This window comes from Cyrtonyx montezumae, unplaced genomic scaffold, assembly GCF_038088225.1.
Source record: "Cyrtonyx montezumae isolate F1298 unplaced genomic scaffold, pur_monq_1.0 scaffold_10, whole genome shotgun sequence".
In the NCBI taxonomy this organism is placed as follows: domain Eukaryota; kingdom Metazoa; phylum Chordata; class Aves; order Galliformes; family Odontophoridae; genus Cyrtonyx; species Cyrtonyx montezumae.
In genome coordinates this window covers 19,928,041-19,955,706 of record NW_027071826.1, presented here as the reverse complement: position 1 = coordinate 19,955,706, position 27,666 = coordinate 19,928,041, and the positions used below count along the sequence as shown (strand labels likewise).

General features: G+C 48.0%; 2 protein-coding genes across 3 annotated transcripts in view; both read right to left on the bottom strand.

Annotated features, from left to right (window-relative positions):
- Positions 1 to 729: 729 nt before the first annotated feature.
- On the bottom strand, positions 730 to 13,166 carry ISM2 (isthmin 2). Its single transcript, XM_065752206.1, has 6 exons — positions 13,032 to 13,166; positions 4,701 to 4,961; positions 3,991 to 4,351; positions 3,493 to 3,633; positions 2,614 to 2,691; positions 730 to 2,199 (listed from the first exon to the last, which is right to left on the bottom strand). Exons 1-6 carry the CDS (start codon positions 13,164 to 13,166, stop codon positions 1,682 to 1,684), a joined length of 1,494 nt encoding a protein of 497 aa, XP_065608278.1. The 3' UTR covers positions 730 to 1,681.
- A 5,961-nt stretch (positions 13,167 to 19,127) lies between these two features.
- SPTLC2 (serine palmitoyltransferase long chain base subunit 2) overlaps positions 19,128 to 27,666 on the bottom strand; it is a 64,530-nt gene continuing 55,991 nt past the window's right edge. For both annotated transcript variants that reach the window (XM_065752102.1, XM_065752111.1), the window contains exons 10-12: positions 23,970 to 24,105; positions 23,116 to 23,245; positions 19,128 to 20,104 (exon numbers count right to left, since the gene is read on the bottom strand). In XM_065752102.1, the coding sequence (XP_065608174.1) occupies positions 19,985 to 20,104; positions 23,116 to 23,245; positions 23,970 to 24,105 (386 nt within the window). In that variant the 3' untranslated portion in view covers positions 19,128 to 19,984. The remainder of the gene's footprint in view (positions 20,105 to 23,115; positions 23,246 to 23,969; positions 24,106 to 27,666) is intronic.

Here is a 27,666-nt window from a genome sequence, read left to right as displayed (position 1 = left end):
GCCAGCCGAACCTACACAGACATCTTTTGGTCTAACAGTGTTCTGCAGAAGAACATGGAGTAACCGACTGCCCTAGCTGAAATCTCTAGTTCAGAAATGACTTTATTCTTCTTCCTGTTTGCTCGAACTGCGCTTTTTTATTTCCTCTGATGCGTAAGATTTGCTAAATGAAAGTTGAGAACAGTTTCAGCCAGGTTCAACTACTGAATGTCCAGAGATCAAGGTGCTCAACCTAGATTTCCTGTGGGAAGTTCAGGAGCTCTGGAGTTCCCAAAAACATGACAGGAGAAACTGACAAGAATTTGCGTAAAACTAAAAAAAAAAAATATAACAGGCAAGACCAAAGTGGACATGGAGACTGTCACAATTGGCAGACACCATGTATTGACAATTAGCACATTTCTTCCTCATTTGGAGCCATGTTTGCTTGCCCAGCGAAGCAGCAAGCCTGGAGAGCAGCAGGGTGTAACCAGGACATGTTTCTCTGGGCTGCCTCTTGATGAGGGTCTAGGTAAACACCACATAGAGAATGCATTCAGAAGGACAAGAGATGAGCAGCAAACTAGAAAGGGCAACACTGCATGCTCCCAGTGGTGATATATCCTCATCACCATGGGGAACTTGGCTCAGAACTTTTTGCTCCTCTTACAGTAACAGCACCAAGTGGTGGTTTGGCTGCTATAGGTGGGAAATGTAGGACTGGGCCATATAACATTGGCTTCCAAGCACTGAAGCCTGCTGGGGAGCCACCAGGGATCTGAGACAGAGCAGGGCTGGTGATGAAACTTGCACAGGTGCAGACAGCTTGCTCTCCCAAGCACTGAGGTAGAGAGGCTGAAATGCAGACCTGTGTAGTTCTCCTGTGAAGAGCTATTTCAAAGGTTCACCTCATTCATGCTCCAGCACTGAGTGCTCCCTTTAGCAGCCAAAACCACTGAGATAATAAGTTGATCTTGCCACAGAAGCCCATGCAGCTATTCATCCCCCTGCCCCACATACAGTCACTTATCCACAAAACCTTGATAAGCCTCCACCCTTTCCTTCCCTGTTGAGAAGGCAAATAGCCAAGGAGAGGGGCGGCTCCCTTCCCCATACAGTGCTGGGACAGTCCCGTCCCTTCAAGAAGGACAATCCCTGCTTGTAGAAGAGGACAGCACGTGCCAGGGCAGGCACACCAACAGGAACAGGCAGCTCTGCCTGCAGTCAGCCAGCTCCTCAGATGCAGCATGACACCAATGGGAACTGAGGCCACTCCACACTGCAGATGCTCACTCACAGCTTGCAATACAAGGCCATGGAGGAGACCTTAGAAAAAGTACAAGGGAGCAATCCCTTTTCCCCTGACACTAGACCCTGGCTCTCATCCCCTGCACCCTGGCTCTGCACTGCCCAAAAGGGAGCGGTGGTGGGGGACCTGCCCCAGGTGGCACAGCTGAGGTGACACAGTGACCATCTCCTGCACACTCACAAACCTGGTGGGAGTTGAGACGCCTCGCTGAGATGATGAGACCCTGCTCCACTTGGCTCCAGGAGGAGCCCACCAACAAGGCTGGGGCTCAGCTGTGCTCCCAAGGGAGAGTAGAATGAGGGATGGCTCCAGCCCTCACAGCATGAGTCAGGGCAGGATCTGTCAGAAGCCAGATGCATGGTGGCCCCCTGTCTCCTCTCAGCATGGCTGTGGCTAGTACTCCTTGGCCTCCTGCAGCTGGGAGAGGTACTCCTCCTCGGCCGGGTTGTCCGCACACCGCTGCCCATTATTGGGTGGTCGCACAGCATGGTAACGGCTCCAGTCGCCCTTGCAGAGGATCCAGGGCAACATGTCCACCTTGTAGTGCAGCTCTGGGGAGAACTCGGTGCTGATGAGGTTGGGAACACCAGCACCCTTTCCCCGGGTGATGAGGCGAGTGTGCTCATCGTAGCAGCAGTGCTGGGCCGCCAGCGTCGTGCTGTCAAGGGAGAGCATGGAGCGCAGGCAGAAGCGCGCTGTTGGCTTGTAGATGTCCAAGCGCTCCTTGGGGCCGCTGGCATCCCGCCAGCGGAAGCTCTTGCCCTGTCGCTCATCCCGCAGGTTGACGGCACTGTAAACAGCCTCGAGCGGGTAGGAGCAGGGACAGCTGGGCAGGTCCGTCAGCACCTTGCTGAGGTACTTGGTGAGGAAGTCACTCTTGCAGTTCAGCCACTTCTCACAGCTGTCAACATCTAGGAGAGAGGCAGCAAAAGGGTGAGGGCACAAGTACCACTCCTTGCCTTGCCAGCTCCAGCATGAGACCCCACAAAACTTGGCAGAAGCCACCGGGCTCCTTGGAGGGGAAGGACACCGGCATCCCAGCATGACAGAGCTGCAGGAGGGTAGGCTGCAAGCTGGCCTCAACCACTGCAAACCATGGGGTAGGATCGCTTTTATCCTATCTTACCTGGCTGTGGGAGTCACTGGGTGTCCCAGCATTGCTGGCAATACAACTCAGTTGAGCCTGCACATGGCAGTGAAAGGAGCAAGGTTTGGACAGAGGACCAGGAAGCCTTTGGGACATCCCCCCCCACCAACTGCATCTTCCCACAGGGTTTTGTACGAAAGCACCTAGGCCCCAGCACGAGGATGGGGCAGAAGCTGACCTGAGTTGAACAGCTCTGTGGTGTTGTCACTTCTGAAAGGAGTCTCCTCTGTAGGGAAGACTATTTCTCCCTCTGCTCCTTGAGAAGGGGAAAAAAAAGCAGAGAATCACAGAATGGCTTAGGTCAGAGGGGACCTTAAAGATCATCTAGTTCCAACCTCCTGCTGTGGTCAGGGTTGCCATCCACTAAATCAGGCTGTTCAACCTCACCTTTAATGCCTCCGGAGATGGGCTAAACTTCCAGAAAAGGAAGACAGGTTTTTTTCCCTCCCAAAGGGCACCTCTCCCTCCACTGCTTTGGTGACATGGCCCTGTGCCTCCAGGATGAAGACATGGAGGACGAACTGGGCCACAAGGGCCTAGGCACAGGGGCTATGCAAACCTTGGTGCACAGAGCTGTCTCTCTGTAAACCTTGGGATTGGGTTTCAGGCCCTGTGAGATAGAAGTGAGGAGTTATGCAAGGAGCTGGGTCTCAGTCCACCATTCCTGCGCTTTACACAACTGTCTGTGGCACCATGATGCCCCACCAGAGTTTCTTCATGGAAACAAGCACCCACAATCATTATTCCAAACCATATCCAACTTAGTGAGCTCTGGAACCATGAGGAATCCTCTGGATAAGAGGGACTTGGCACTTGAAACCTGAGAAAGCAGCCAAAACTAGGGCCTGCGTGTGGATTTTGGGAACAAGGGTCCCCTTGCTGACCTGTTTGCAAGGAGTGTCCCTGCCCTGAGAGCAGCCTGCTCCCTGTGCCCTTTTCCCTCCCCATGTTGGCAGCAGGCCCAGCCTGCCCAGCATCAGCAACGTGGGGACCAACCTATGTTGGGATGGAACAGTGTCCCAGCAGTGTTTGAGCACTAGGATGGCCAAAGGCTCACCAGGGCAGCGTGGCAGGTCGCAGGTTCTTGACTCTGTTGCTGTGCAGGCATAGCCACACGACCGGGTCCTCTTCTGGTTGCCACTGCCACAAGTGATGCTGCAAGGGGACCATGGGCTCCATTCCTCCTCGTCTTCATAGTCTGCATGTGGCACAGGACAGGCAGAGAGGGATGAACCTTGTAGAAAGCCTCAGCAGGAAGGAGCCAGCAGCCAACCCAGATATTCCTCAGCTCTGCTCTGTTCCTGAGATGCCATTTACAGGGATACAGAGCCACCTGTGGTGCCTAGACACATGATGCCCAGAGCCAACCCTGCCCTTGCTGGCAGCCCTCAAGCAAAGGCTCTCACAGCTTTGCTCATGGCCACTGAGACCCAGTCTGGCATCGCTGCACATTCCCAACCTCGCTGGTGCTCAGGATCTTTTGTGCATGGGTGCTCACTCTACAGTGAGACAGACAGTGGGTGGGCTGCTGCTGGCCATACTCAAGAGCACTTACCATAATTATATTTTTCCTTAAAGATCCAGTTCTTCTGACCGGGCCACCGCTGCTCCCAGTCATCTCCTACTCCACTGAGCATGGACTCCTCCTCCTCATACTCTGCAGTATAATCTTCTTCCTCTTCTTCATCCTCATCCTCCTCATCTTCTTCCTCCTCCCTGTCCCCTACATCAATATTGTCATCCTCATCCTCCTCCTCTTCCTCCTCGCTGGGGTCAGTGTATTCCCAGAAAAGAGGCCAGAAGAGGTCCTTGTGGGACAACCATTCAGAGGACGTCAAGGACCAGTCATTGCTTGTTTCCTTCAACAAGTCCATCTCCATCTCAGCCTGAGGATCATCCACCACTTCAATGGTTACCTGAAAGCCAGATATGAGGCAAAAGTGGTGAGTCAGGGCATGGTTGATGTCCTGGCTATGGATGTCCTCTGGCATAAGGACAGTCATAGCCACTTTGGTCTAAAGGACTATGAGCACTGGAGATCTCATCCTTTGGAGGGACTAAGCAGAGTCAGAGTGGAAGGCACTGTTTGTGCCAACACTGCAGGCTGGCCAAGGGAGCCCCTCAGAGGCTGAGGTGCTATTTGCACCTGAGATAGCTGCCAAGATACCAAGACACACAACCACATAAAGCCATAGAAAGCTGCTCTTGAAAGTTTTTCTGTTAGGGAATCACCCAACCTTCATCTCACTCACTCCCGTTTCTCACCTGAATGTTGGGGTTCTGGGCGCTCAGGTCGACATTGGCCAGCCCTGGCAAGCTCTGCAGGTCCAGCACAAAGGGCAGGCTCTCCTCCCGGCCAGCACCACTGGGCTGGGGGTGCACCGGGCTCCTCACTGTTTGCTGAGCAGCTCCGCGGCGCCGGTGCCGCCGTGGGCCTGCCTGCCCACTGCGCCGCAAGCCCCGTGCCCTGCCTGATGGTGGCAGCTCCTCATCACCGGCTGCACGGGGGTCTGACGAGGCAGAGACCTGCAGGGGGAAGAGGCAGTGAGGACGGATGGCTCCTTACTCACCCAGCCATTTCCTGAGGGTGGCTGCTGCCCAGCGAAGCAGGATCTGCTCTTCTGTGCTGAACAGTTTCCCTGCCTCATCTCACTGCAGAATGGAGCAGAACAGCGATTAACAATTAATTAACACCAAGAGGCCTGCACTGTGCTGGGATCTCACTGCACTCAAGCAGCTACAGGTCTGCTCAGGTTGTGCTCCCTTCCCATCAACCACCCTCTCTTCGCACATCCCTGCTGTCCCAGTGCTGGTGCCATCTGGCTTTCCACTGCTTGTTCTCCCTTTTTGGCTGTTTCTTGGTTCCTGGCTATGGGTTGCTCATGAGCACAGAGCTGCCAGAGCTCATGTGAAGGGATTTACAACAGTGGAACACCTAGAGAAATCACTCTGTGTATCGGTACTAGTGCAGATGACTTAAAACTAAACACACGTTGCTTTAAGTAACTGAGATTTAAGATGCTGCCCAAAGATTATTACAAGGAGGAAACAGAACTGTTGATATAACCAAACTGTCTTTATTTCCATGGGAAGAATGCCCAGCCAAATATGACAAAGCAAACGACTTGCATGTACTGCCAGTGACAGCGTGCTGCTGACACCTCAGTGACACACACAGTACTGCTGCCTAGTCCTGTGTGGCCTGGCAGGAGTGGGCAGGGACCCTGGGCTGACACACAGCTAGGTTGTCCCTGTGTCCCCACAGCCCTCACCTCCACACCAGCATTGAAGGGTGTGAATCAGAGGGATGAAATTGGAGATGGGAACAACTGGCCAAGCCCTGTCATGGCATGGGTTTCCCTGGGAATTTTCCTGGGGCCCTGCAGCTCCACACTGGGTGCAGAGATGCCCGAAGCCCCGGCAGCTCTGCCAGCAGCATCTATTTCTGGCTGCCTGGCTGAAACCCCCTTTTGTTTCCAATCTCTTGCCCTCTGCGCCAGCCCAGACCAGAGTGGCGGGATTAACGAACAGAGCGGCATGCCCCTCCCCATGGGGGATGCAGAGAGGCATTTCTACCTGCAATTAGAGCCAGATGGTTTGGAGAAGGACTCCCCTCCCTTTCATCCTGATCACTGGAGCACTTCAAAGGCAGCTGGAGCCTGGCCAGGCTCTCATGAGCACACACAGCCTGTCCCCAGCCCTGTGCCCGTACATCAAAGCCTGCATCCCCCTCCCATCCCCGGGGGAGGGAAAAGAGCAGCAGGGACACTGCTGGTCCCTTGGCTGCTGACCAGAGCGGGCTTGGCGCAGGGAACAGCCCGTGACAGACTTCACCAGATGGGTCTTCACCAGAAGAGCACCCCGCTGCCCCTCCTCAAGGCCTCCAGCCCCTGCCAGGGAGATAAGGAAGGCAGGACACAGCCTCGCCTGCTCAGCAAGTGCTGGCCACAAGGCACTGCCCGCAGCACTGGGTCTGCTTCCAGCTGAGTGTGCTGAATGCAGCCCCTGGGCACAGCGCAGGCACTTGTGTGTAATTTGCAACAAGCTTAACGGGGCTGGGCAAGCCCCTTTCACAGAGGACCCAAATTTAATACGCATGGAAATGAAGGTCTCTAGCGATGAGATCCAAACTCACCCAAGGACATCACAGCAACTGAGCCAGGAACAGACTCTAAGTCTCCAAAGTTACACTCAGTGCCTAATTCAGATTTTACGCCCAAACAAGCTCAAGAAATTCAGAGTACTGTTCCCACAGGGGAAATGTAGATGTGTCACAGAATAGCGGGCTGGGGTAGTATTGCTGGGCAGACAGAGCTCCCTCTGCTCCCAGATCCTATGGGGGCACAAAGGCCTCTGCAGGTGTCTGCTTGGGTGGCCCCCACAGGTGACTCACAAAAAAGAAAACCTTGACTGTTTGCAGCTAAAATAATGCTGTTTACAGAGCCCTTGCATGAGATTTGTGCATGAGGTCGTATCCAGCTGGTTCTCTCTGGCCCAAACCTGGCCATCAGTAAAACACAGCAAACCCAGTTGTAGGCAGCTCCCATCTCCTTCTACCATCAGGAGAGCAAGTTCGCCACCATGCATCACAAGTAGAGGGCACAGTGCCTGGAAGCAGTCAGTGTCTCCTGACCACTGTGCAGCTCTAGCCTTCCTCTGTAACCAGCTTATACTAGCAAAGGAAAAACCAAACCAGAAACTGACACAGCCCAGCTCCAGCTCCTGCCTTGTCCATACGATGCCCAGTGATGTTCCCTGGCTGGGAAAGAAACAGCACATGGTTCCATTTGTGAACGCTGTGCTTAGGCTGAAGGCAACAAAAATCAAGAGGCAAGATCACATTTGCCTTCCTACCAGCCCAGCAATACTTTCCAAGTAATCCCTGCTCTCCCACGTGTAGGGTCACCTAAAAACCTCAGAGCACAAACTCGGCAAAGACATTTGGAAGTGGAAGGAACTTGTGAGCAATTCACCTCAGTGCTACGCATGTTTTGCACCTAACGGGTAACAGGGTATATGGAAAAGGTGTGGGGAAAAGCCACATTATTTATAGAGATTAAAAGCTGTTATTTTCCCATTTCTAGTCCAAACACCTCTATTAAAGTTGCCTGGAAATCTGAAAATGATGAAGAGAACAGCTGCAGAATGGCTCCAGGGAATAGAAATCTTTCTCCAGTGAAAGACTCACACAATTCATTTGTCAGGTTAAAAAAAGATAAAGCAATCACTTGATTTCCTGGTTCTTTAAGGAAACAACCCATCAGGCACCAGCAACTCTAATCCAGAACAGAAACATGTAATAGGAACCAATGTTCGTGAGTCAAAGCCAGACAAATTTTGCTGAAAAATAAGGATCATGCTTTGACACTGCAGTTGACTAACCACAGGAACAAGCTAACAAGGAGGAGGCTTGTCTCTTGTGGAGTCAGCCCGGCATAAGGTACTGGCTCAAACATACATAAAGCAACTGTGCTAGAGAAGAAATCCAGCAACGTGACTATTTCTTCTGGTCTTAAAATCTGCAACTTGACCATAAACTCCGAGACTCTGAGCTAACCCTGTGTTAAAAAAGCAGTTTAAAACTTGAAAGCATCAGCAGATCAGTCCCTGTGCTAGGCTGTCCTTTCACAAAATTTTCTGCTACCCATATCACCAATATGTGTTCCCCCAACAGCATTTCCATAGGTGCTGAAAGCTGATGGGGTTCTACATATTAACCCAAGTGGCAGCACTCCTTGCACCTCCATGCGTTGCTGAGCAGAGCTAGTCTTTGTTACCAGGATAAACCCAACCAGAAGAAGTATTAATCTTTTCCTGAACAGAGCTGAGTCTACACAGCCATCTTCCTACTCATTCCTCCAAGCTCCCTCCAAATTTTTACCATTTTTCTTGTGCTCTGTGGCAAACCTGACTGCTCATGAACCTGTAAAGTACCAAACAGAGATCAGAATTTTATTTTTTGAGCTCCTGAAGATCAGACACCTTCAGCTACTGCTCTTCTTCCACTCTGGCTACGTTCCTGCCTGCACAGGGGCTGTGGTGCAAGTAAAGCATGGGACCAAGACCTCCCAGGTGATCCACCTGCCTGTCCGCCTAATGATCAACTCATGTGACTTCTTTTTTGGTTTGGTTTTGTTAAATAATGACACAAACAACTCCCTTCACATTCTGGGAGAGCTCTAAGTGCTCGTGGAACAGATGAGGCACTTGGTTATCACTCCAGTGTGGGAAGATCCTGTTTTTAATGGACCAGTAGGAGCTGGCAGCAAACAGAGCCACACAGATAATTATTACACTCCCATGGCTATAGTTTTCACAGTTATCAAAATACTTCAGATTACAAGGAAACACTCTCTTCTAAATGGCCACAGCCTAGTTGTCCCCAGGAGGGAGCTGCAGGAGGCAGCATCAAAGGCTTCCTCACATCCCTCATTTATTGCCACAACTGTGGCAACTGCAGTCTCAGAACCCTTCCAAAGGCCTGGGACTATATTGTCTCTGAAGCAAAGCCAGCCCCAGCAGGGAGGACACCTCAATATGGAGAAACAGCTCACAGCACTGTGAGGAGCCAGGACACTGCGCAGCTGCGTGGGGCCCAGCAGTATGCCCAGCTGGCACAGCCACGGTGTCCCCGCAGTATCTGAGGCCTCAAGCCTTCCTCGTGCTGAGGGACTGTGCTCCCAGGCCAGCCCAGCAGGCCACACTGCAGGCAGGGGCACCTTGTCCAGAAGGGTCCCACTGCCACCCAGCTGACCAGATGCCGGGACAAAGTGCAGCAGTGTGAGGGACCTGGGCCCCTCAGGGACCATGGAGAGAGGGGGACAGACAGAGCCATACCCTCTGGTCCTCTCAGGCAAACCCCTTGCTTGGGCACATGTTTCCGGTTAACATAGCTGAGCCCTAACACACATAAGCTCTTAATGCATCTGACTGAGTTGCCTGTTAACTTGTTGCCATGTGCTCCAGTAACCATTAACTTGTTCCAGCTAATGACATACATTTGTCAGCCTGAGTACTGCAACCCTCTGACTGCTCCAGCTGCTGCCTCCTCCACCACTGCAGCTCAGGCAGAACCCTGAGACCAAAACCCCCAAACAGAGCAGAGCAAGTGTCCTCATCCCTCCTCCCCACAGCCAATGCAATGCAGTTCCTGCCAAGCAGCCTGGAGCTCTTTCTCCCAAAGAGAGAACGTCTGTGTGTAATGATGGCTGCCGCAGCCTGGGACATGTTCATGGCCCAGCTGGGAGCACCAGGGAGCAGCAAAGGCAGCAGTAACCAGGATGAACTGACAGTGTTCTGTTCCCTTTGAAGACACGTTCTTCTCTGGGAGACAAATGCAATCCACAGCCAAGAGCTAATGGGGGCTGCTGGACAGGTGGGTCACTATCCTCACGATGTCTTCATCTCTAAGGGACTGAACAGCTCCTCAGACAAACTCCAGAGTCCTGACACACAGGGAAGGTACAGAAGCTGAGCAGCCCTGAAACACACCATGGCAGCCAATGTGTGCAGCTGGTCGTGTAAAACAGCCTACCGAATATCCCCCTCAAAAATGTTATATTAATATAGAAGTCCTTGCACTTTTACAAACTTCTGTCTGAAATGGGAGCTTTTCTACACAGTAGTGCTGCTGCCTGCCCTGCCCTGCCTCTTGGCTCTGGTGTTTCATTGAACACCAAGACCAAAGCTGCCACGTGCTTGGGAACACGGAGCGGCCCAGCTTGCCTCACCCTGCCATGGGGACGGTGTCAGGTGGATGGTTTGGGAATTATTCTGAGTTGAAAAATGTTTATTGATTCCATGGAAAGCAAAAGGCTCCTTTCTCCACTCCCTGACACCAGCACGAAATCCCAGGCGCATGCCCTACACCAGCTTAATCATGTGCCACAGCCGGGCTTCAGGGGACTGCGGCTGAAGGCACAACTGCCATCATCAGTCTTCAAGGTATGCAGGAGCCTGACACCATCCCCAGGGCATTGCGGATATTTGGTCCAGGCCAGCAGCAGATAGGAGCATTCCCCAGGACTCACCAGGAACAGCCGCTCTGCCAGGGAGGGCCGGGAGATGCCCTGCAGTGAGGTTTGCACCCAATCCCTCCCCCTCCATGTGCCTTTTGCAGGAACCCCTTTGATTCTGGCTGTGGGGCCGCACAGCCCCATCTGCACAGTGAGAAGGAAGGAGCCCCCTGATCGCGCAGCTCCCCTGCACCCAGCTCCCATTGTTTGCGCCCGACTCGGCCCCGGGGCAGGAGGGTTTTCAACTGTGTTGACAAAGATAATTTGGCACTTCTCAAAAGGAAATTTGCTACAAAGGGTAAAGTACCTCCCCGCGCACAAAGAGTCCCTTTCAGGGCGGAAGGATGCTTCAGTGCACGTTTTGTGCGCGCAAATCCGACCTCCGCCAAGGACAAAGCCAGGGACAAGAACGCTTAATTGCTGAAGAACTGAAAAGGTAAAAAGCACATCCGCAGGCAGAGTGACTGCCGCTGCCACAGCCGGGCTGCCCTCACCGCTCCAGGGGCGCGGTGCCACCCAGACCCCCCCCCCCCCCCCCCCCGTCCCTGCAGTGTCCCCACGCGGCCGTGCCAGCACTGCCAGGTGCCGAGGACCTGGCTCATGGCTCGGCAGCTCCAGTCCAGCCACTTCCTTCCAGCACAGCTGACACACCTAGCTCGGGACTGCTCACAGTGCCAGGCACACATCACCTGATGCCACACTTAATTCCATGTGCTCCTCCAGCCTGGGCTGCCAGCTGCCTGTGACTGTCATCAGGACTGCCTCAACTGTGGCAGCTTCAGACACGGGCACTCCAACAGCACACTCCTGGATCTCCATCCCATGGCATGGCTGCGCTGCAGGAGATGCTGCCAGCACAGTGCTGGTGCTGCTGCTGTTACGGGTACCTCTGTGCACAGCTACACACAGTGGCTGTATCAGTGAATGCAAGTCTGAACACTTCTAGAGCTTGCTTTCCTGTTGTGCTGGAGCACTGCTCACTTCATACTTCCTAGAAGAGCACTGAACTGATGTGCATCAGTCGGAAAGAATCCAAACATCAACCAACAGTGCTCAAAGCCAATATTTTGGAATCCAAGGAGTTTATCAAAACATATTTTGCATTAAAACCCCCTGACTTCAGAAATAAACAAGGCATTAAGCAATGTGATGAGCTGACCCCCCAGGGACATGAGCTCTTCTGAGCACTGTTACCCAAACCTGGAGCACCGCATGTGAGCTGGGGGCACTGCAGTGTCCAGCTGCGAGGCAGCCAGACTGCAGGAGAAAACCCTGCTGGTCACTGCACGCTGCTTTGGAGCCCACACACCTCCTGAAATATGGCCAAAGAGACAGACAATGGGGAGATGTCTTCCCTTGTTAAATTTGCAGGCATGGTTTGGAAGAAAGCATTCCCTCTTTTTAACTGCTGAAGAGATTGAATATAAAATGTTCTCGTCGCATCTGTGGCTTATGATGGACTCGGAGTAATTAGGGCAAAGCTCTTCTGCACAGTATCACAGCGGAGAGAAAGCAAATGTGAGTGCTCCATCCATTTGTAAGGGCTGAAGTGATGAGTCTTTGCTGGGGTGCAGGACCCAGGACACATCAGCGAGGCCTCACCCATGAAGCATGCTTTGCCTCATTCCTTCCTGCAACTAGAAGACTCTCTAACTCAGAAAAGTGACAACGGCCTTTTACCTCTTCTAAATTGTTATAGGATAACTCAGGCTCAGTAGAAGTTAGAAAAAATCCCATTTAAATTTAAACAGAGAAAAAATGTTTGCTTTATTTAAAGATGCTTAATTAGAATAAGTCAGCACCGCGTAAATGTTTAATCGCCGTGGCCGTCCATCTGCCCCGCTCCATCACTTCTGTTTTTCTCCCGCGGGCCCCTCCGTCCTGCCCACATCTGCAGGGCATTACCCACAGTGTAACCAATACTCCAGATGTGGCGGCCCCGCTGCCATAGAGACCGGACCTATCGGCTCTGCAACACGAACCATCTGTGCCTATGACCCAAAATCACTCCGGCTTTCCTTAACCACCCGCACTAGTGTGCTCGTGCAGTCTGCTGCAGCTCAGACCGGGCACGACTGCTCCCAGCTCATCACAGAACCACCACAGCCTCGTCTGAGCTGGAAGGCACCCTGAAAGGTCACCCAGTCCAACTCCTTAGCGACGAACGTTCTCCCTTACGCGCTCCAGAAACGGAGGACTCCGTCTCAAATCGCAACCCCGTGTGTTAGTAGACGCGGGACGACGTCGACCACCTCCTCCCCGCCGCGCCGCAACGTGCGGCAGCGCAGATGGAGCCGGGACGGCTCCGTTCTCCGACTCGCCCCGGACCCGCGCCCTCATTGCTCTGCGCTGCCGCAGGAAGCGGGACGCTGCGCACAACGCTCCCCATTCACGGCAGTCACCTGGGAGCCGCGCTCCTCGCCTTACACCGCCGCGGCGCGGGATACCCGCGAGCGGCCGCCGGCAGCAGCAGCTCCCCCCGCTGCCGCCCGCACTCGGGAGGGACGGGCGGAGCCGCAGCACCGCGGGCCGGGCCGGGCTCCCCGCTTCCCACCTGGGCCTCCGGGCGCTCCCCGCTCACCTCGGCCAGCTTGGAGCTCCTCTCCCTGGCCCCGCCGCGCTGCCTGCTGACGGGCAGCCCCCGCACGGCGGCCAGGAGCGCTGTCAGGAGAACGAAGCCGAGGACGAGTACCACCCTCCCGCCCGGCAGCGGCATCGCTCCGTGACCGCCCGGCGCCGGGCACGGCGGCCCCCGGCGAGAGCGGGGAAACCAACCAGAAGAAAAAAAAAAAAGAGCCAAAAAAAGCGGTCAGCAAAAAAAAAAATAAATGCAGAAGCGCGGCCGGGGCACGCCGGGCTCCGCCGCCGCCGGGTTCGCCTCCCGGTGCCGCCGATGCTGAAGGGCGACTCTGAGAGCTCCGCAAGTGCGTGCGGGAGGGGGGAGGAGAGGGCTTCGCCTCCCCACCCCCTCCGGGCCCGCGGCACTCTGATTTCTTCCTCTCCTCCTCCTCCCCCACCGGAGTCACTCCCCGGGGCCGCCGCTCCTCCGGCGACGCCGAGCACCGCGGCACCGCCGTCCGTCGCGGGACGGCTGCGGGCCGGGCCCCGCGCCGCGCCCCTGCCCCTGCCCCGCTCGGGGGGCTCCCGGCACTGCCGGGCCGGCCCCTCGCTCCCTCCGAGCGCGGCCCCTCCGGGGCTCCGCCGGCCGCTCCTCCCCTCCCGAAGGCGGCATGGCCGCGGGGCCGCCAACGGACTCTCCTCCCCGGCGCTGCCCCGCCGCCGGGCCCGGCCCGGAGCTCTTTGTTCCGCGGCGCTCCCGGCCGCCGGCTCGCCTCCTCGGCGCCGGCCCCGCGGCACCGGGCGCTGCCCCCGCCGGGGAATCCGGGCACGGCGCTGGGGCGGCCGCGGCTCGGCGGGGCCCGGCCCGGCCGCGTGACGCGAGGAGGGCGCGGCGCGGCCGCAGCGAGAGCGGGAGCGGCGCCGGGCGGAGGGGCGGGAGCGGCGCGGAGGGGGACGCGGAGCCGCCGCCGCCCCCGGGAAGGCTCCTGCGTGGGGAGCAGAGCGCTGCTCCACCGAGCTTCCAGCTCGCCCAGCCCTGCGGACGGCACGAAGGAAGGGCACGGCAGAGCTTTTCTTTTTAAACTCTTTATTATGCAGAACATAGAATATATTTGAATGGATTTTCTTTTTCCAAGCAGTTTTTTTTTCTTCCATTTTTTCTTTTAAAACATGCACTGTTAACCTTTGTAAAGCCAACGTACCCATCCGCTTATCCTTTCCCTGCCCACGCAGCATCCAACCTCATTTAATCCCCAGTGTAAAAAAAACTAGACATCTGGCATAAAATATTCTAGGGGGGAGCCCATTTAAAAATTTTATCTAAAATGTCTTATCTACAAAAGAATCCGATAGATATGTACATTATAGCAACACAGAGGCATAGGAACACAGTGCAATTTAGGATTAAGTGCCGTGACTAAATGCTGCCCAGGGCTCGTGGAAACGTGGGCCACCATTGGCTTCGGGCTGATGGCCCAAAGCCTCAGGCTCCAGCGCTGCTCAGCTCTCGCTGTTCTGCTAGGCGAGGGCCGGGGCTGTAGTTAGCTCAGTACGCCGCTAGGCGGTAGCAGAAACGCTGTCTGGACAGCATGAGATTTGGCAAATAATAAAAATCAGCTGCTTTGGTGCACATTTTACATCACCGAGGGCATTTCTGCAACTACACCAAGCTGTGGCATGCTGAGGTGAGACATGGTCACCTCCTACTGAAATCGTTGCTAGCTGCCATTGCTGCTGACATCCCTGACCCTCTCCAGTTATCCTCCTGCTCTCACCAATGTTTGCTACATAGGAACATCAGTGCAGAGCTGCACTGTTTTTGGCCTTCAATAGACACCTCCCAGCTCCTTACCAGCTGCTGGCTGGGCTCAGAAAGCAGAGCTGGACCTCTCCCTCACAAGGAAACAGAAGCATGTATGTTTAGCTAAGAGCAGAGTATTCTTCTGTGGGTTAAAATTCACTGCATCTTCCAAGGTCAGTTTTAATTTTAATTCTTCATACCAAGAGTCACAGTTGAAGGCCTTCAACTCCTCAACTCATCAGCTCCTACACCTGCCCCTTCCAGGGATGTAAACAGTGTCTGTACCAAACACCTCTCCTCAGTCAAAGACAAAGGACAGCACAGTGCTCACACAAACATGGCTATGCTCTAAATTCACATCCTGAACCGCGAACAGGCAATCAGCTTGTGAGACAGGGAATGCTTGCAGGAACGCAAGCCATCACAACGACAGATGAGTTCTGGGTTTTGTTTTCTTAAAACCGCATTCAAGGGACACAGGACACATGACTGGTGCTTCTCCAACTACTGGTCCAGCACCATGTGCAGCACTGAAGTCAGCAATTCCCCTGCTGAGCGGCGAGCACAAGGCACTGACAGCTCAGTGCTTCACCACCATTACAACAGATCGCAACTACCACTGAGCTCCAGACAGAAGCTGCAACCCACACAGACCCCAGTGAGCTTGGCTTTCACAGGCTGCGTACAAGCTGCAGAGATTTTGACTGAGCAGTTTACATAGGAGTAAATCTGCACAAGTTCCATTCTGTGATGAGCTGAGGGAGCTTATGCACTCCAAATACAATGCTGCAAGGTGCTCTGTCAGATGAAATAGACAGCTCATGCTCATGGCTTTCCTCTATCCTCTCCTGTGATCTGCCTGAATTGATAATACGGCTTCCAGAGAGAAAACAGGAATAAGTAAAGGATGTTTTGGTCATAAAGAAATAAACATTTGCACAGAAGGAGTGGAAGTATTTGCTTACTTGGAATGGAAAAGTTCTAGAGAAGTATCCCTTTGGGCACTGAAGTTGCATTCCTACCTTAAGGATCCTTGTTCCAGTACTCATGAAAGATCCCTGTATACTGATGACTGACTGCCCCTTTCTCCATCCCCGCTGCATCAGGAAGTCAGGATTCCTTCATGCACACAGCACAGGGCTGGATCACTGATTTCACTGGAACACTCCCCTTTCCTGTTCTATGTGAAGGTGCAGCAGGTTCCACTTCTACATTCTTCAAAGAGACAGCAAAAGAGGACAGATGATGCAATTCCTTCCCTAAACGACTTCATCACATTAAGATGCTTGGTTGGTTCACTCCTGAGATTTTGCCTAAAGCGGAAGCATATTACACCACCAAACCAAGAACCAGAAGAGTTCTAAAAATGCTACTTCAAAGGGGAAAAGAAAAATCACAGAAGACAAAAGAGTTAAATACACCTTATACACATATTATACATAAGTTCATGTCTTTTGTAAAAAAAAAAAAAAAAGCAATAAAAAAACAGCCCTGAATACTTGTTTACAAACAGAAAAAAACCCTACTTTGTTTGCACTCTGCCAAAGAACTATAGAAAAATTAGAAAGATTATGAATCAGGCTCCTCAAGACAAATGTCTCTGACTTGCAAAGGCCAAACTCTAACAAGAAGCAGATCTCTCACTCTTTACTGATGCTAATAAGAGTCTCTATATTTCCATAAAAGAATAGGATCTTCAGCTTCTGAACTCTTCACTCAGCTCAGCAGAGGCAAAATCTTTCTTGCTAAGTTCTTTAGAAAGGTATGGAGAAGGTAACTATTGTATATTTATGAATAAGTTTAGATGATGTAACAGCACGGGGTAAAATCCTTTGTTCAAAAGCAGCCTTCATTTTCCTTTGAATTTTGTCCCTCTTAAGAAATACCAGGAGTCATTTTCAATTAGAACGTCTCAGAGTAGTTGGCAGGGACTGGAGTCTATTTCTCAAGTAGCTTTTCTTCCTTTGTGATCTCTCAAGATTGGTTCTTTCCTTTTATCCTAACAGTAGAAATGAATGGAGACAGATTTCTAGTCAGTACATACATCAGATCAGCAGTCCTCTCTATACACCACTGTGACAGCGTGCATGCTGTAGGCTTGCCTACCACAAAGCAGCAGTGGCCTGCTCCTCTACCTGTGGGAGCAGAGCGTTTCAATAGGTGTGAAATGATTTTCCTGGCTTCCATGCTTGGTGAATTGTTTACACAAAAGTGCTCTACGTTAGACTTCTTAATTTTCAGAAGCAGTTTTACCAGGTACCAGAGATTGGCAAAACAGGTTCCCCTGAATAACCGCCTCCTGGGGATGTTAGGGTGGGAAATGTTGCTTTCTCAAAAGAACATGGCAATGAAATGTAACCAAGCAGTTTGCAAATGTTACTAACTGCCCGATTGATTTCTGAAATGCCTTTGAAACCTGGAATTCAAAAGTCCTATGCAGAACGCATAACACAGCAGAAATATACTAAAGGGCTGAAGTTTAACATGAACACAATCTCCTCAAACAAACACAACTGGACAAGCACAACTGGCATCCCAACATGGTGGCTTATTTTTAAACACTGACAGTTCCAGACACATTACATATGGGTTAGTTGAATTATTAAGATTTATTTTCTTCCTGTCCAAAAATAAGCTGCCCTGAAACTGAATTTCAGAAACAAGATTAAGACTAGAGACTTATAGTATCTGTTATAACCCATCCCTAACTTAACACAACACAAGGTTCAAAGTGGCTGACCGTGCCACAGATACAAGCATGCTGTACATCTTGGGAGGCTTGAAACTGCTCCCCACTGACCCACGGCCTATGACTCCGAGTCAGTTGGTTTTGTCAGCTCAAGCTGTTCCAGGACTGAGTCAACAGAATCAGGACTGGAGTCAGGAAGGGGGATTCCTACACTGAACTCCTCTTGATCCCTACTACAGTCAAGAAAGAAAAGAACATTTCTTTGAGGTAAAGCTGCTTCAAGTCAGAAAGCAGGTCATCTGCTGGAATGTTAGAGCTTGACCTGGGCAGAACACAGGTGAGAAAGGTCAAAAGTTAAAGTAAGCTCACATAACTGCAGTTTACTTTGTGGCTGAACAAAGAGATTGGTTTATAGCTGCACATGCAGGTTACAGACTTCTTGGGCTGCACACACACCTTGCTCCAGAAGGCCAGCAAAGCAGGGGACTGAAACACAAACGGTTAACCCAAACCTATTCTGAAAGCAGATTTAATTCTCGTCTAATTACATTTCTGAAATGCAACGGTAAAAGTAAAAACAGTGTTTCTAATTTCAGCTATATTAACATATAATAAGATTTATAAAGATGTGAAGATATCACGTAAAAGATAGACCAACTCTACTTTAATCAACAAGATGTAATTGCAGAATTGCTTGGTTCCAGTGATCAAAGAGCTCTTTCCCTGCTACTTGCAAGAGTAAACATAACTTACATAAGCACCACACTACTTCTAACTGCACTCTGCTTTAAGAACTTGTTTAAAAACCTCTGCAACTACCTGCAAAGAACATCATGCTAACCCAAAACCAAATTGTGAAGTGTTCAGGCATTACTATTTTTGCAGATAATCTGCATGTCTGGAAGGAGGAGGGAGTGTGTAAAAAGGAAAAACAAAACACACCAAGAACTACATTGCAATGGATCCTGGTTATAATAATTTTGGTATCACTCAAACAACCCATTTTGTTCACTGAAAGAACTCAAGATGCAACAACTACATTATAAACCATCTCCAAAGTGTGCTAAAGCAAAGGTGACTATTCAAAACTTTGATCAGAATAGGACAGCATGAAATTTGGAAAAGGAAAAAAAGATTCTGAATAGCAACTGGCTCTGAACATTGATTTGACCTCACAGTAACAGAAATACAAAAGAGTAGCCACCTCAAACTAATTGCAGTTGTGAAGATGTTTGCTCTTCAGGAAAGGCCTACACAGACATGACACACAGCTGCCAGCTGAAGTGTCTGATACAGATCCAAGCTATTCATACTCTGAGTAAGAGCCTTGCACAACAAGATCATCTCATACATGACAAGAAACAGTGAATTAGTGTGGCAGAGGGTAGCAATCATTCTTTCACAGTTCTTCATGAGATAAGTGGTTCTAATCCATCGTGTAAGCCTGCTTATTCAGAGGTCACAGTCTTAACAGGAAGCAAAACACTTGTTACAGCTTACTTAATTCCAAGAACATCTTTCTAGAACCTAGCAGCTACTAGATATGCTTGGTCATGGTTTCATACTAGTTCTAAAGCAAAAAAAAACCCACCAAAGTAACGTGAAGATGAGAAACCATGAAAGCAACACACATTAAAACCAATTATTATTTTTTTAACAGAAATATGTCAGACAGAAGACAAATCATCCCCATTTTAAAATTCACTAGCAACAACAACAACAAAATCTCTCCATCACTTACCCTATACGAAGAGGACAATTACTGTTGAAACCAGAAGGCAATCTGGTATCCATACTGGGAAGAAAAAGTAGTTAGAATCCCAGAAGTCTTACTGCCTGTGGCTTGTAAAACTAAATAACATTTGGGAACAATGGTCCTGTCAGTGATGTGTCAGCAACACATTTATTTTTAAAAAAGCTATATTCAAGTTTTAAACAAGTAACTGCAAAAGAAAAAAGCTTTGGTTTGATTATCAATCTTGTTAAACATGTCAAAGTTAGCAATCAACAGTTTCTCTAGGAAGTCTCCAATCAACAGATAGGTCAGCTCACCCCTTACTACAAGTTCAGACACCCAGCAGTGACACTGGAAATGCTGCCATGCCAGCGTCACACATGCTCACAACATCTCAGCCAGCATCTGGGAGGCTATTGGTGCATACAAAGTCTGAGCTGATTAGCCATAGCCAACGTGGATTGCCATGAACTTATTGAGACAAATAAATAAAAAAAGCAACATGAAGAAATAAAGCCAAGCACCTCTAAGGCCAGACCCTGAAGACACATGAATCAAAGATATATATATTTTTCCTTTCTCCTCTCTCTGTTTAGAAAACGCCATTTAGAGTTGATGTGGCCACTTCAGTATAGTGAAGAAATGTCTTTTACACTAAGCACTCAGAAGTGTGTTGTTCATGGACTGTGGCCTGCATGCCACAGAGTGTCCCATGGGGTGTGTCCCTCCCACCAAGGCATACGGAGGAGCTCAGTCTTCTGTTTCTTCATATGTAGTCTCATCAAACGGCCGGTCCAAGAGAGGTACCAAACGGTGACGGGAATATTTCAGTTGCAAAAGGTCCCCAACTTCATTGATTTCTTTTAAAGCCTGAGAAAGACACCACAGTTTCAACAAGGGAAACAGATGCAAAAAAACTATAAGCACATCTTCCTTTTTGCATGCTCACAGAGCAAGTGGAAATTTATCAGGCTAGGAGCATGTAGCTTCAGGTATGCACAACTATTTTTTTATTGTATTTGGAGGCCACCAGACAAAGTGATTTAACTAATGATTTAACCAAGAGGGATTCTGCACCTACCTGACTATCCCAACAGCAAAGCATGAATACAGCAGCCAGCAATACCACCCTAATTTTCACTGTCAGCCCAATTAAAGCCATGCCTGTCCATACACAGATCAATGGAGAAAAGCATTCCTCCCTTTCTAAGAGAGTTATAACATAGCTGAAACAGGAAAGTGTACCTGGAGGTTTGACGCCTTTTCTTCTATTGTTCAATATGAACAATGTCAGTATGTGTTGATACACTATTTACTACTGAAATACCATACTTTTTAAATTATAAGACATCAAAAAAACTGCCTGCTGCTTTATGCTAACAGCTTTTCTTGATGCATTTTTAAATATCTGAATTTGATTGGATTGAGTTGCCCATGTACAACTAGAGATGCAATAAATATTGTATGGGATATTTTTGTCAAAGAATGAAAAGCCATTCTGGGTAGGATCCCAAGTATTGTTTTTTTTTTTTCTTCCTGGAAAGAAGCTTTCTCTAACTGTAGCCATAGAGGCAACACCTAGCCAACTGGTGGTCAAGAATACCACTAATGAGCTTGCAAAACCTTTCACTGTATGATCTGAATGCAAATCATATGAAGTTCTCCAGAGATCAAGCACCTGCTAGCATAAGAAATGAGGAAAGTCCCTGCTCAGATAATTATGCAATCTCTTTGATAAGACACTGGCTCACAGTAGGATTTATTAGAAGTCAAACCTTACGCTTCTATTTTTCTAGAGACCACCCCTGGAACAAGGTGGTTAAGATAAGTCAGTTGCTGCAGACAAGCGTGCAACAGTATGTCATGCTAATTATCTATCTTATCCATGGTGAGTGACAGAGATAGGTGCAGAAGATGACTTCCAACTTAAGCGAGATTTTTGAACTTCCAAGATTGACATTTTGCACTCCCTTAAATTTTTGATTTGTTCAGATAGGTACATTCAGCATTCCTTCAGAGTGCCACTAATTCAGCAACAACACTCCAGTTCTAACATGCTCTGGGTCAAATGCCTGTCTCTTGAGAATAGCTGGCAGATGGAGGTTAATATCCCTACATGCTTTTCCTTCCTGGATGAATAGTCCAAGTTCTTATTTCTTTAAACAATGGCCCCTCATGCTTGTTATATCTGGCAGCAAGAACCTCTCCGTTCTAAAATCTGGGGGAATGACAAGACCAGAAGTTGGACTTCAATAAAAACAAAACCAAACAAGAGCGTGGGCACAGTTTGCCAGAGCTTAAAGTAAAGACCCCATATGGAAACAATTTACAGTTAATTTCTGTTGAAAGAGTCTGTTAACTGTTATTCTTGAATGCAGATTTAGGATTTTATTAATTTAAAACAAAAAGGGACATGTGACTAACATAGACTACAAAGGAAATGGCATTGGTGAACTCTGATTTTAAGAGAGTGTAATATATATTTTTCATCACTAAAAAGAAAGCACCAACCCACAGGGATGCAGGTTATGAGGGACCTCACTCTGATCCTGAGCCAAATATTTTCAGGCAAGGAAGTTCTATTTACATAAAATGGTTAAAATTGTAACTGAGAACCATTCCCCATCACATGGTTTTATTTAGTAAGAACAAGGAAGCATTACAAATATCAGCATTTCTAAGACGAGGTTCTCTTCCCCATGCTTTATACTCGGATTAATTTTGTTTAGAAAAAAATGCCATGATAACAGCGTTAGTTAGTATCCACGCACACATGGACAGGGTACCAAGTCGTCTCTACCAAAGACTTGTGAAATCGGTGCCAGCTCTCTCCACTTCCACTCACTTCATTTGTTTTCCTCTTGGATATTGTTGCCACAGTTCAGCAGAGGGATCCGATCTGACTGTCCTCTTAATTACTAGCTGCCTGAAACTGATTCTGTTTCACTGTGTCAGCAGAAAAACAGAATACAGTCACTGACACAAAGACTTGCTACTTATTAACTCCAATTGCCAGAGTTCTGAGTTCAAGGAATGCAGCCGCTTTAAACTTTGAAGCCATTTATGCCAACTCAGACCAAAGCCTCCACATACCAAGCTAAAAATGAAGATTTCTTCATTCACTTCAAAATTCATACATTTTGTCCTGGATTAACCTTCTCAGGCAGATAAACCCTAATATCTTAAACAAGCTTTTTCCTTGGTTTGGAGCATTTAGCACCTAGAGGTATACTCTAGAAGTGAATCCTCAGAGCTCAACACACAAAACTTGAAATACTTTCTGGAAAGCTAGAAGGTGTGTAAGTAGACTGATAGGAATAGAGAGCTTTTTTAAGTGGAGTAATAAAAATTGCAGATTGGATTTGGAAGAGAGCAAGTATAGGGCTTACAAACACCCTGTGAAACCAGCTTGCTACATAAAGACTCCAGTTAGTCACTAGGAGAAGACAGGCTAGCAGACAGCAGGATGGTGTGACTGCTCAGACAGCAGCAGCACATCAAGTTTGCATGGTTTAAGATGAAGTTCAGTTTGCGGGAATATGACTTCAGAGACTTACGTTTGCTTCTTTTCCCCTCCTCCCACCCTCTTCCCATTCATTCTCCCATGTCTGCCTGGTCAGAAGCTATTACTCACCAATTTGTGCCAATTCACTCATTTCTATTCCCATGCTCCAAGTAATCTAAATCTAGTACTACTCATTTTACAATGGAGAAAAGGGAGAGAAGGAGACAGCTCTCCAAAAATAGCACTTTAGAATTATTTAGAACAGAAACAATCAAATTAGCATAATTACAGGAAAAGTAATAGGACAAGTAGGTGGGAAGGAATCTCTTTAACAGCTGGCTGTTGAAGCAAGACAGAGACGAGATGAGACATTTACCGTATCAAGCATCTCTTTGGTATGAGCTGCAGACAAACAGAATCTGGCTCTGGACTCAATGATGGGAGTTGCAGGGAAGCCCACAACCACAACACCAATGTTCCGCTTTAGCATCTCACGCCCAAATGCACTGCCAAAAAAAAAAAAAAACAAATGAGGAAAATTGGTCAGAACGATATCAGTGGAGTCGGAGCAATGAAAGCACAAAGGTCTTGGTACGTTTACCCATACACGCCTTTGTTAAACAAGCCTGTAACACCACAAGTTGAAGCTTCCAGTTCTTTCTTGTAGAGGTAGAAAGAACACCTAATCACCAAGGCTCTCTTTAATTCAATCCCATGGTGGTCTTCCTCAAAAGCTTCCACTGTATTAAATTCTAACAAAGCTGAAAGATTACACGTGGCAGATGTGGGTCTTTTAGCAGGCTCTTTCTAAATGGATTTGTAACCTAAGCTTGAAAATCCTTCTGATAGGAAACAGAAACTAAGGCTCACAAGTTTGACTATATGAGGAATGCCCCCTGCTGTAACATCCCAAAGCAAATGCTTCTGCTATTTCAAAATTGTTTGTTTCTACCAATTAAATTCAATTGAGGCACATTACAGAGTCACAGGATGTACTGCTTTTTTAAGTGCTTATCATGGGAACACTCAAATTGCAAAAAATAAAGATCATCTAAATGACAAACACTTCAAAGAAAGGTGCAAAGATCTCTTTGTATGTGAATAAGAACAAGCTTTGCCCCTACATGCCATTTTCAAACCAGTCTTTCTTCACATATAGAAAAGTCTTGATGTTCTTGTAGCACACAAACTTTAAAGTAGATGGACAAAAAAATCTCCTGTTAAACCTACCCAATTTTTGCTGGCATGTACAGCATCAGAGGCACAACAGGGGAATCTTCATTTCCATAGATGATAAAGCCCATCTCTTTCAGTCGTCTCCTGAAATATCTTGTGTTCTCTGCTAGCTGCTGCACACACTCTCTTCCTAGAAAAGAAATTAACAGACAACAGTCATAAACCACACATGTAACTGCAGCACAAGACCTCTCACTAAAGTACAGACTATGAATGCACCGCTTGTGCTTACAGAAACATTAAAATTAAATGCAAACTAGAATTCTCTTTTAATCAAGATTAATTTATCACTTTCTGATGTGGCTGTTGCTGGATGGAGAAGGACAAGCATAATTGTCAAATCCACTCCCCCTAATTTTTCCATATTTGAATTGTTTCAGAAGATACAAAGCTGGCAAAATAGCACAGTAAGCTGCTTTTAAACAAGCTGCAAATTTTGCTCAAAATACAATGATACCTGCACATTAAAGAATGGTTTGCTTACAGTTTGAATAGTTAATGAAAGGTGAGGCTTTTCACCATGTATTTTCCTGCCTGTCTGCACTGACGGAATTACCACTTTCTTTTTAGATCTGCCTGCTGAACATATCAAGTGGCTGCTCCATAACCTTTCTCACTGAAAGTAAGCTGGGCTTAAATTAAACAGATTACCTCTGATAATCCAGCTTGTTATGCACAAGCAGCAGCAGTCAATTTATCGAGTGATCAGCCAATTCTGAATTGATTCTTTTGACATTTGCCAAAATTAGTACATGGGACACTAGATCGCTGGTAAAATTCAAATATTGCAGCTACACATGGAATCATGTATGCATGGAATAACACATTTATCAGCTAAATTCCAACCCAACACAGTGTATTACTTTTCTGTATTGCCCAATATCTGTACCATCTTCCCTAAGAAGTTGACAATAATGCATTTCTGATTAGATAGTATGCTAATGTGCTTAAAAGATTAAACACTATGCTAGTCACAAGACAATGACAGGCAATACTTAGAACTTCTTGCCTCTGGTCCACACAGTGTATTTTTGGATAGCTGATCATCCAGACACCATCTTCACCGAATGAGTAATTCATACACTGATGCACTAAATCTACAGCAGTGATGATGTATGCCACAGTGAAGTTGGCTGCTGGTTATTAATAGCCCCCCTTTAAAGTTGTAGATAAACATAAGGTGATTTCCCAAAAGGAACGCCAAGCCTCAAAGAAACATTCACACCCACATAGCTATGCTCCAAGCCAGAACAAATGTAGTTTTAAGAACCTATACAGTTATTGTAGCCAAGAGCATCAGACATTCCACCCACCACCACACAATCAAAGGCAAAATCTCATCAAAGAAGTATAAGAAAAAAGAATGGAACTTGTTAAGTTTGCAAAACTTGGTCTATCGTTTGTGGGTAGGAGCTGGTACTTTTAATTGTACTTGCTGCCATTTAAGACATCCCTTCTCCTCCACTAAGAGCTTGCTTTCTTAATCTTTTATCCCCTAGTTTCTAGAGAAGCTTAATTTTTCCTCACTTCTCCTCCCCTCCAAACCAGCAAGACATCATTAAAATGCATCTTGTGTTTATGAAACTTGTTTTGTTACTGGCTCACGTTAGATCAGATCCTCTAGCTGAGATTCAGCTTCTTTCTATGTTTTCAAACTAATGACTAGGTTATTTAAATATCCCAGCCTGTAATGTGAGGTTTAACAAATACAACAAAACAAAACCCTAAAACAACAACAACAACAAAAAACCCATGAACAAAGAATCAAACTAAACCTAGTCCAGGAGACAAGAGATAATGGGCCAGATGGCATTACTTGCATTTCTAACATTCAGGCAACCAATAAAACCACAAATGTCTAAGAACAACATGGAAGAGCAACCCATATGCATGGGGAAAAAAAATACCACCATGGTACTTCCTGAGAAAGCTGCATCCGCTTGTCCCTGTACAGAAATGCATATCTTCTGACAACATTTCATGTCAGTGATTTATAATTCTATCAAAATAAACATGAAATTTAATGGCTGCAGCAGCACTGAGATAACACTCACTGCTGGATGCAACTGCTGTGATCTGCCCCTCTTCCACAGCCAAGAATGCAGATTCTCCCATACCACACAGCACAGAGTTCACAGCACACCAAAGGCAGGAGATGAAACTTCCGCACCTTTATGGTTTTCCAAATTGCCAGGAACCTTCCAGGCTAAAGGTGAAAAAAGCAACCTTAATTTGTAGTTGGCAACCACCTCACAGTCTTCCATAAACTCTTTCTCATAAAGAGAGTTTACGATTCTAGATTTGTCCATACAGATTGAAGAGTGCTTTGAGATATAAACGAGTTTCATGCACAGTTCTCTACAGACACATAAGCACCTATTACAGCAACAGACAGAACTGGAAGACAGCTGCATTCTTCACAGGCTTGTGGTCTGAGAAGCTTGTCAGCTTTTACTCTACTCCAGAGCTATCAGTTTAATTAAATGATTCTCTCTCTGAAAACTTGTCGCTGCGACCACAATAAAATTACTGAGATCATAAAAGCATATCCAGCAGTGTCTTCTCAGTACTAACTGTGCATCACTACCACCTTCTGAGAAAGAATGGCAGTTATGGTGAAGGAAGGCAAGCACGTAAATAGTGTGAACAAGAGCCTGGCACAGGTTCCTTGTCCTCCAGCTTCTCTTTTCCCTCACTGTATGCAGCTCCTCTCCTCTGTGCATCAGTGAGCTTAGTCTTCTACCCCAACATAAAATTCTGCATTTGAAGTCTTTTATAGTGAGGATGTGAGACACTGGAACAGGCTGCCCAGAGATGTGGATGCCCTGTCCCTGATGATTTTCAAGGCGTGACTGGATCAGGCCCTGGACAACCTGATCTAGTTGTTTATTGCAAGGGAGTTGGACTAGACAATCTTTAAACATCCCTTCCAACTCTAAGGATTCTGTTATTTTGAGTACAGTTTACAATACAAAGCAAAAAGGAAACACCCAATCTTAATCTTTGTTAGTATGTACTGGGGTTCAGCCCCACAGGTGTAGCAGGCTGTTAACTGCTACTACAGTTTTTCACATAGGCTCCATGAACACAAAGCTGAAGCACACAGCGCTTGGAGACAGCAATGACCAGGTACCAGTGTTGCTAATCCCACTCCTACCCAAACCACATTCAGACATTCAGACAGGATTTCAGAAAACATTTGGGCTGGGAAGGGAGTTTTGAAGCTCAGAACTCTGTCTATCTGCTCATCTGAAGGCCCAGAAAGATGACCAGGCCTGCAACACTCCTCCAGCAGCTGGCTTTCTTGGCAGTGTGCAGCTTCATTTTAAGATCACTCAGAGAAGGCCTGCTCAGACACCACCCTTGCCAATTGTTCTTGCACAGGAGTTGTGCAACAGTTCTGGTAACATCCTTTAATCTAGGAAACTGGAATGTGATGACCTTCAGGGAAGGAAGAAAGAGGATTACTGGAATTGAATTCTTCAAAAGGCTGGAAAATAGAACCCCTTATCACAGCAACTGATCTCAAGTCCCTTATGGGCCCTGTAAATAGCTTAAACTAGCTACTGACAGACCTATGCTGGAATTAGGAGTATTAGCTAATAACTTGTCATTTGCTTTTTCACCCTTTTACAAGTTTACTGCAGTCCTAACAAGATTGCTTTTGCAATTTAGTAAAACACTTAAAAGC

Excerpts from the sequence above, each read along its gene's own strand:
- ISM2 (XM_065752206.1), bottom strand. The coding sequence starts at position 13,166 with ATGCCGCTGCCGGGCGGGAGGGTGGTACTCGTCCTCGGCTTCGTTCTC. Across the intron at positions 2,692-3,492 it reads CGACCTGCCACGCTGCCCTG|GAGCAGAGGGAGAAATAGTC; the intron begins GTGAGCCTTTGG and ends CCCCTTCTCAAG. Across the intron at positions 2,200-2,613 it reads CACAGAGCTGTTCAACTCAG|ATGTTGACAGCTGTGAGAAG; the intron begins GTCAGCTTCTGC and ends CCTCTCTCCTAG.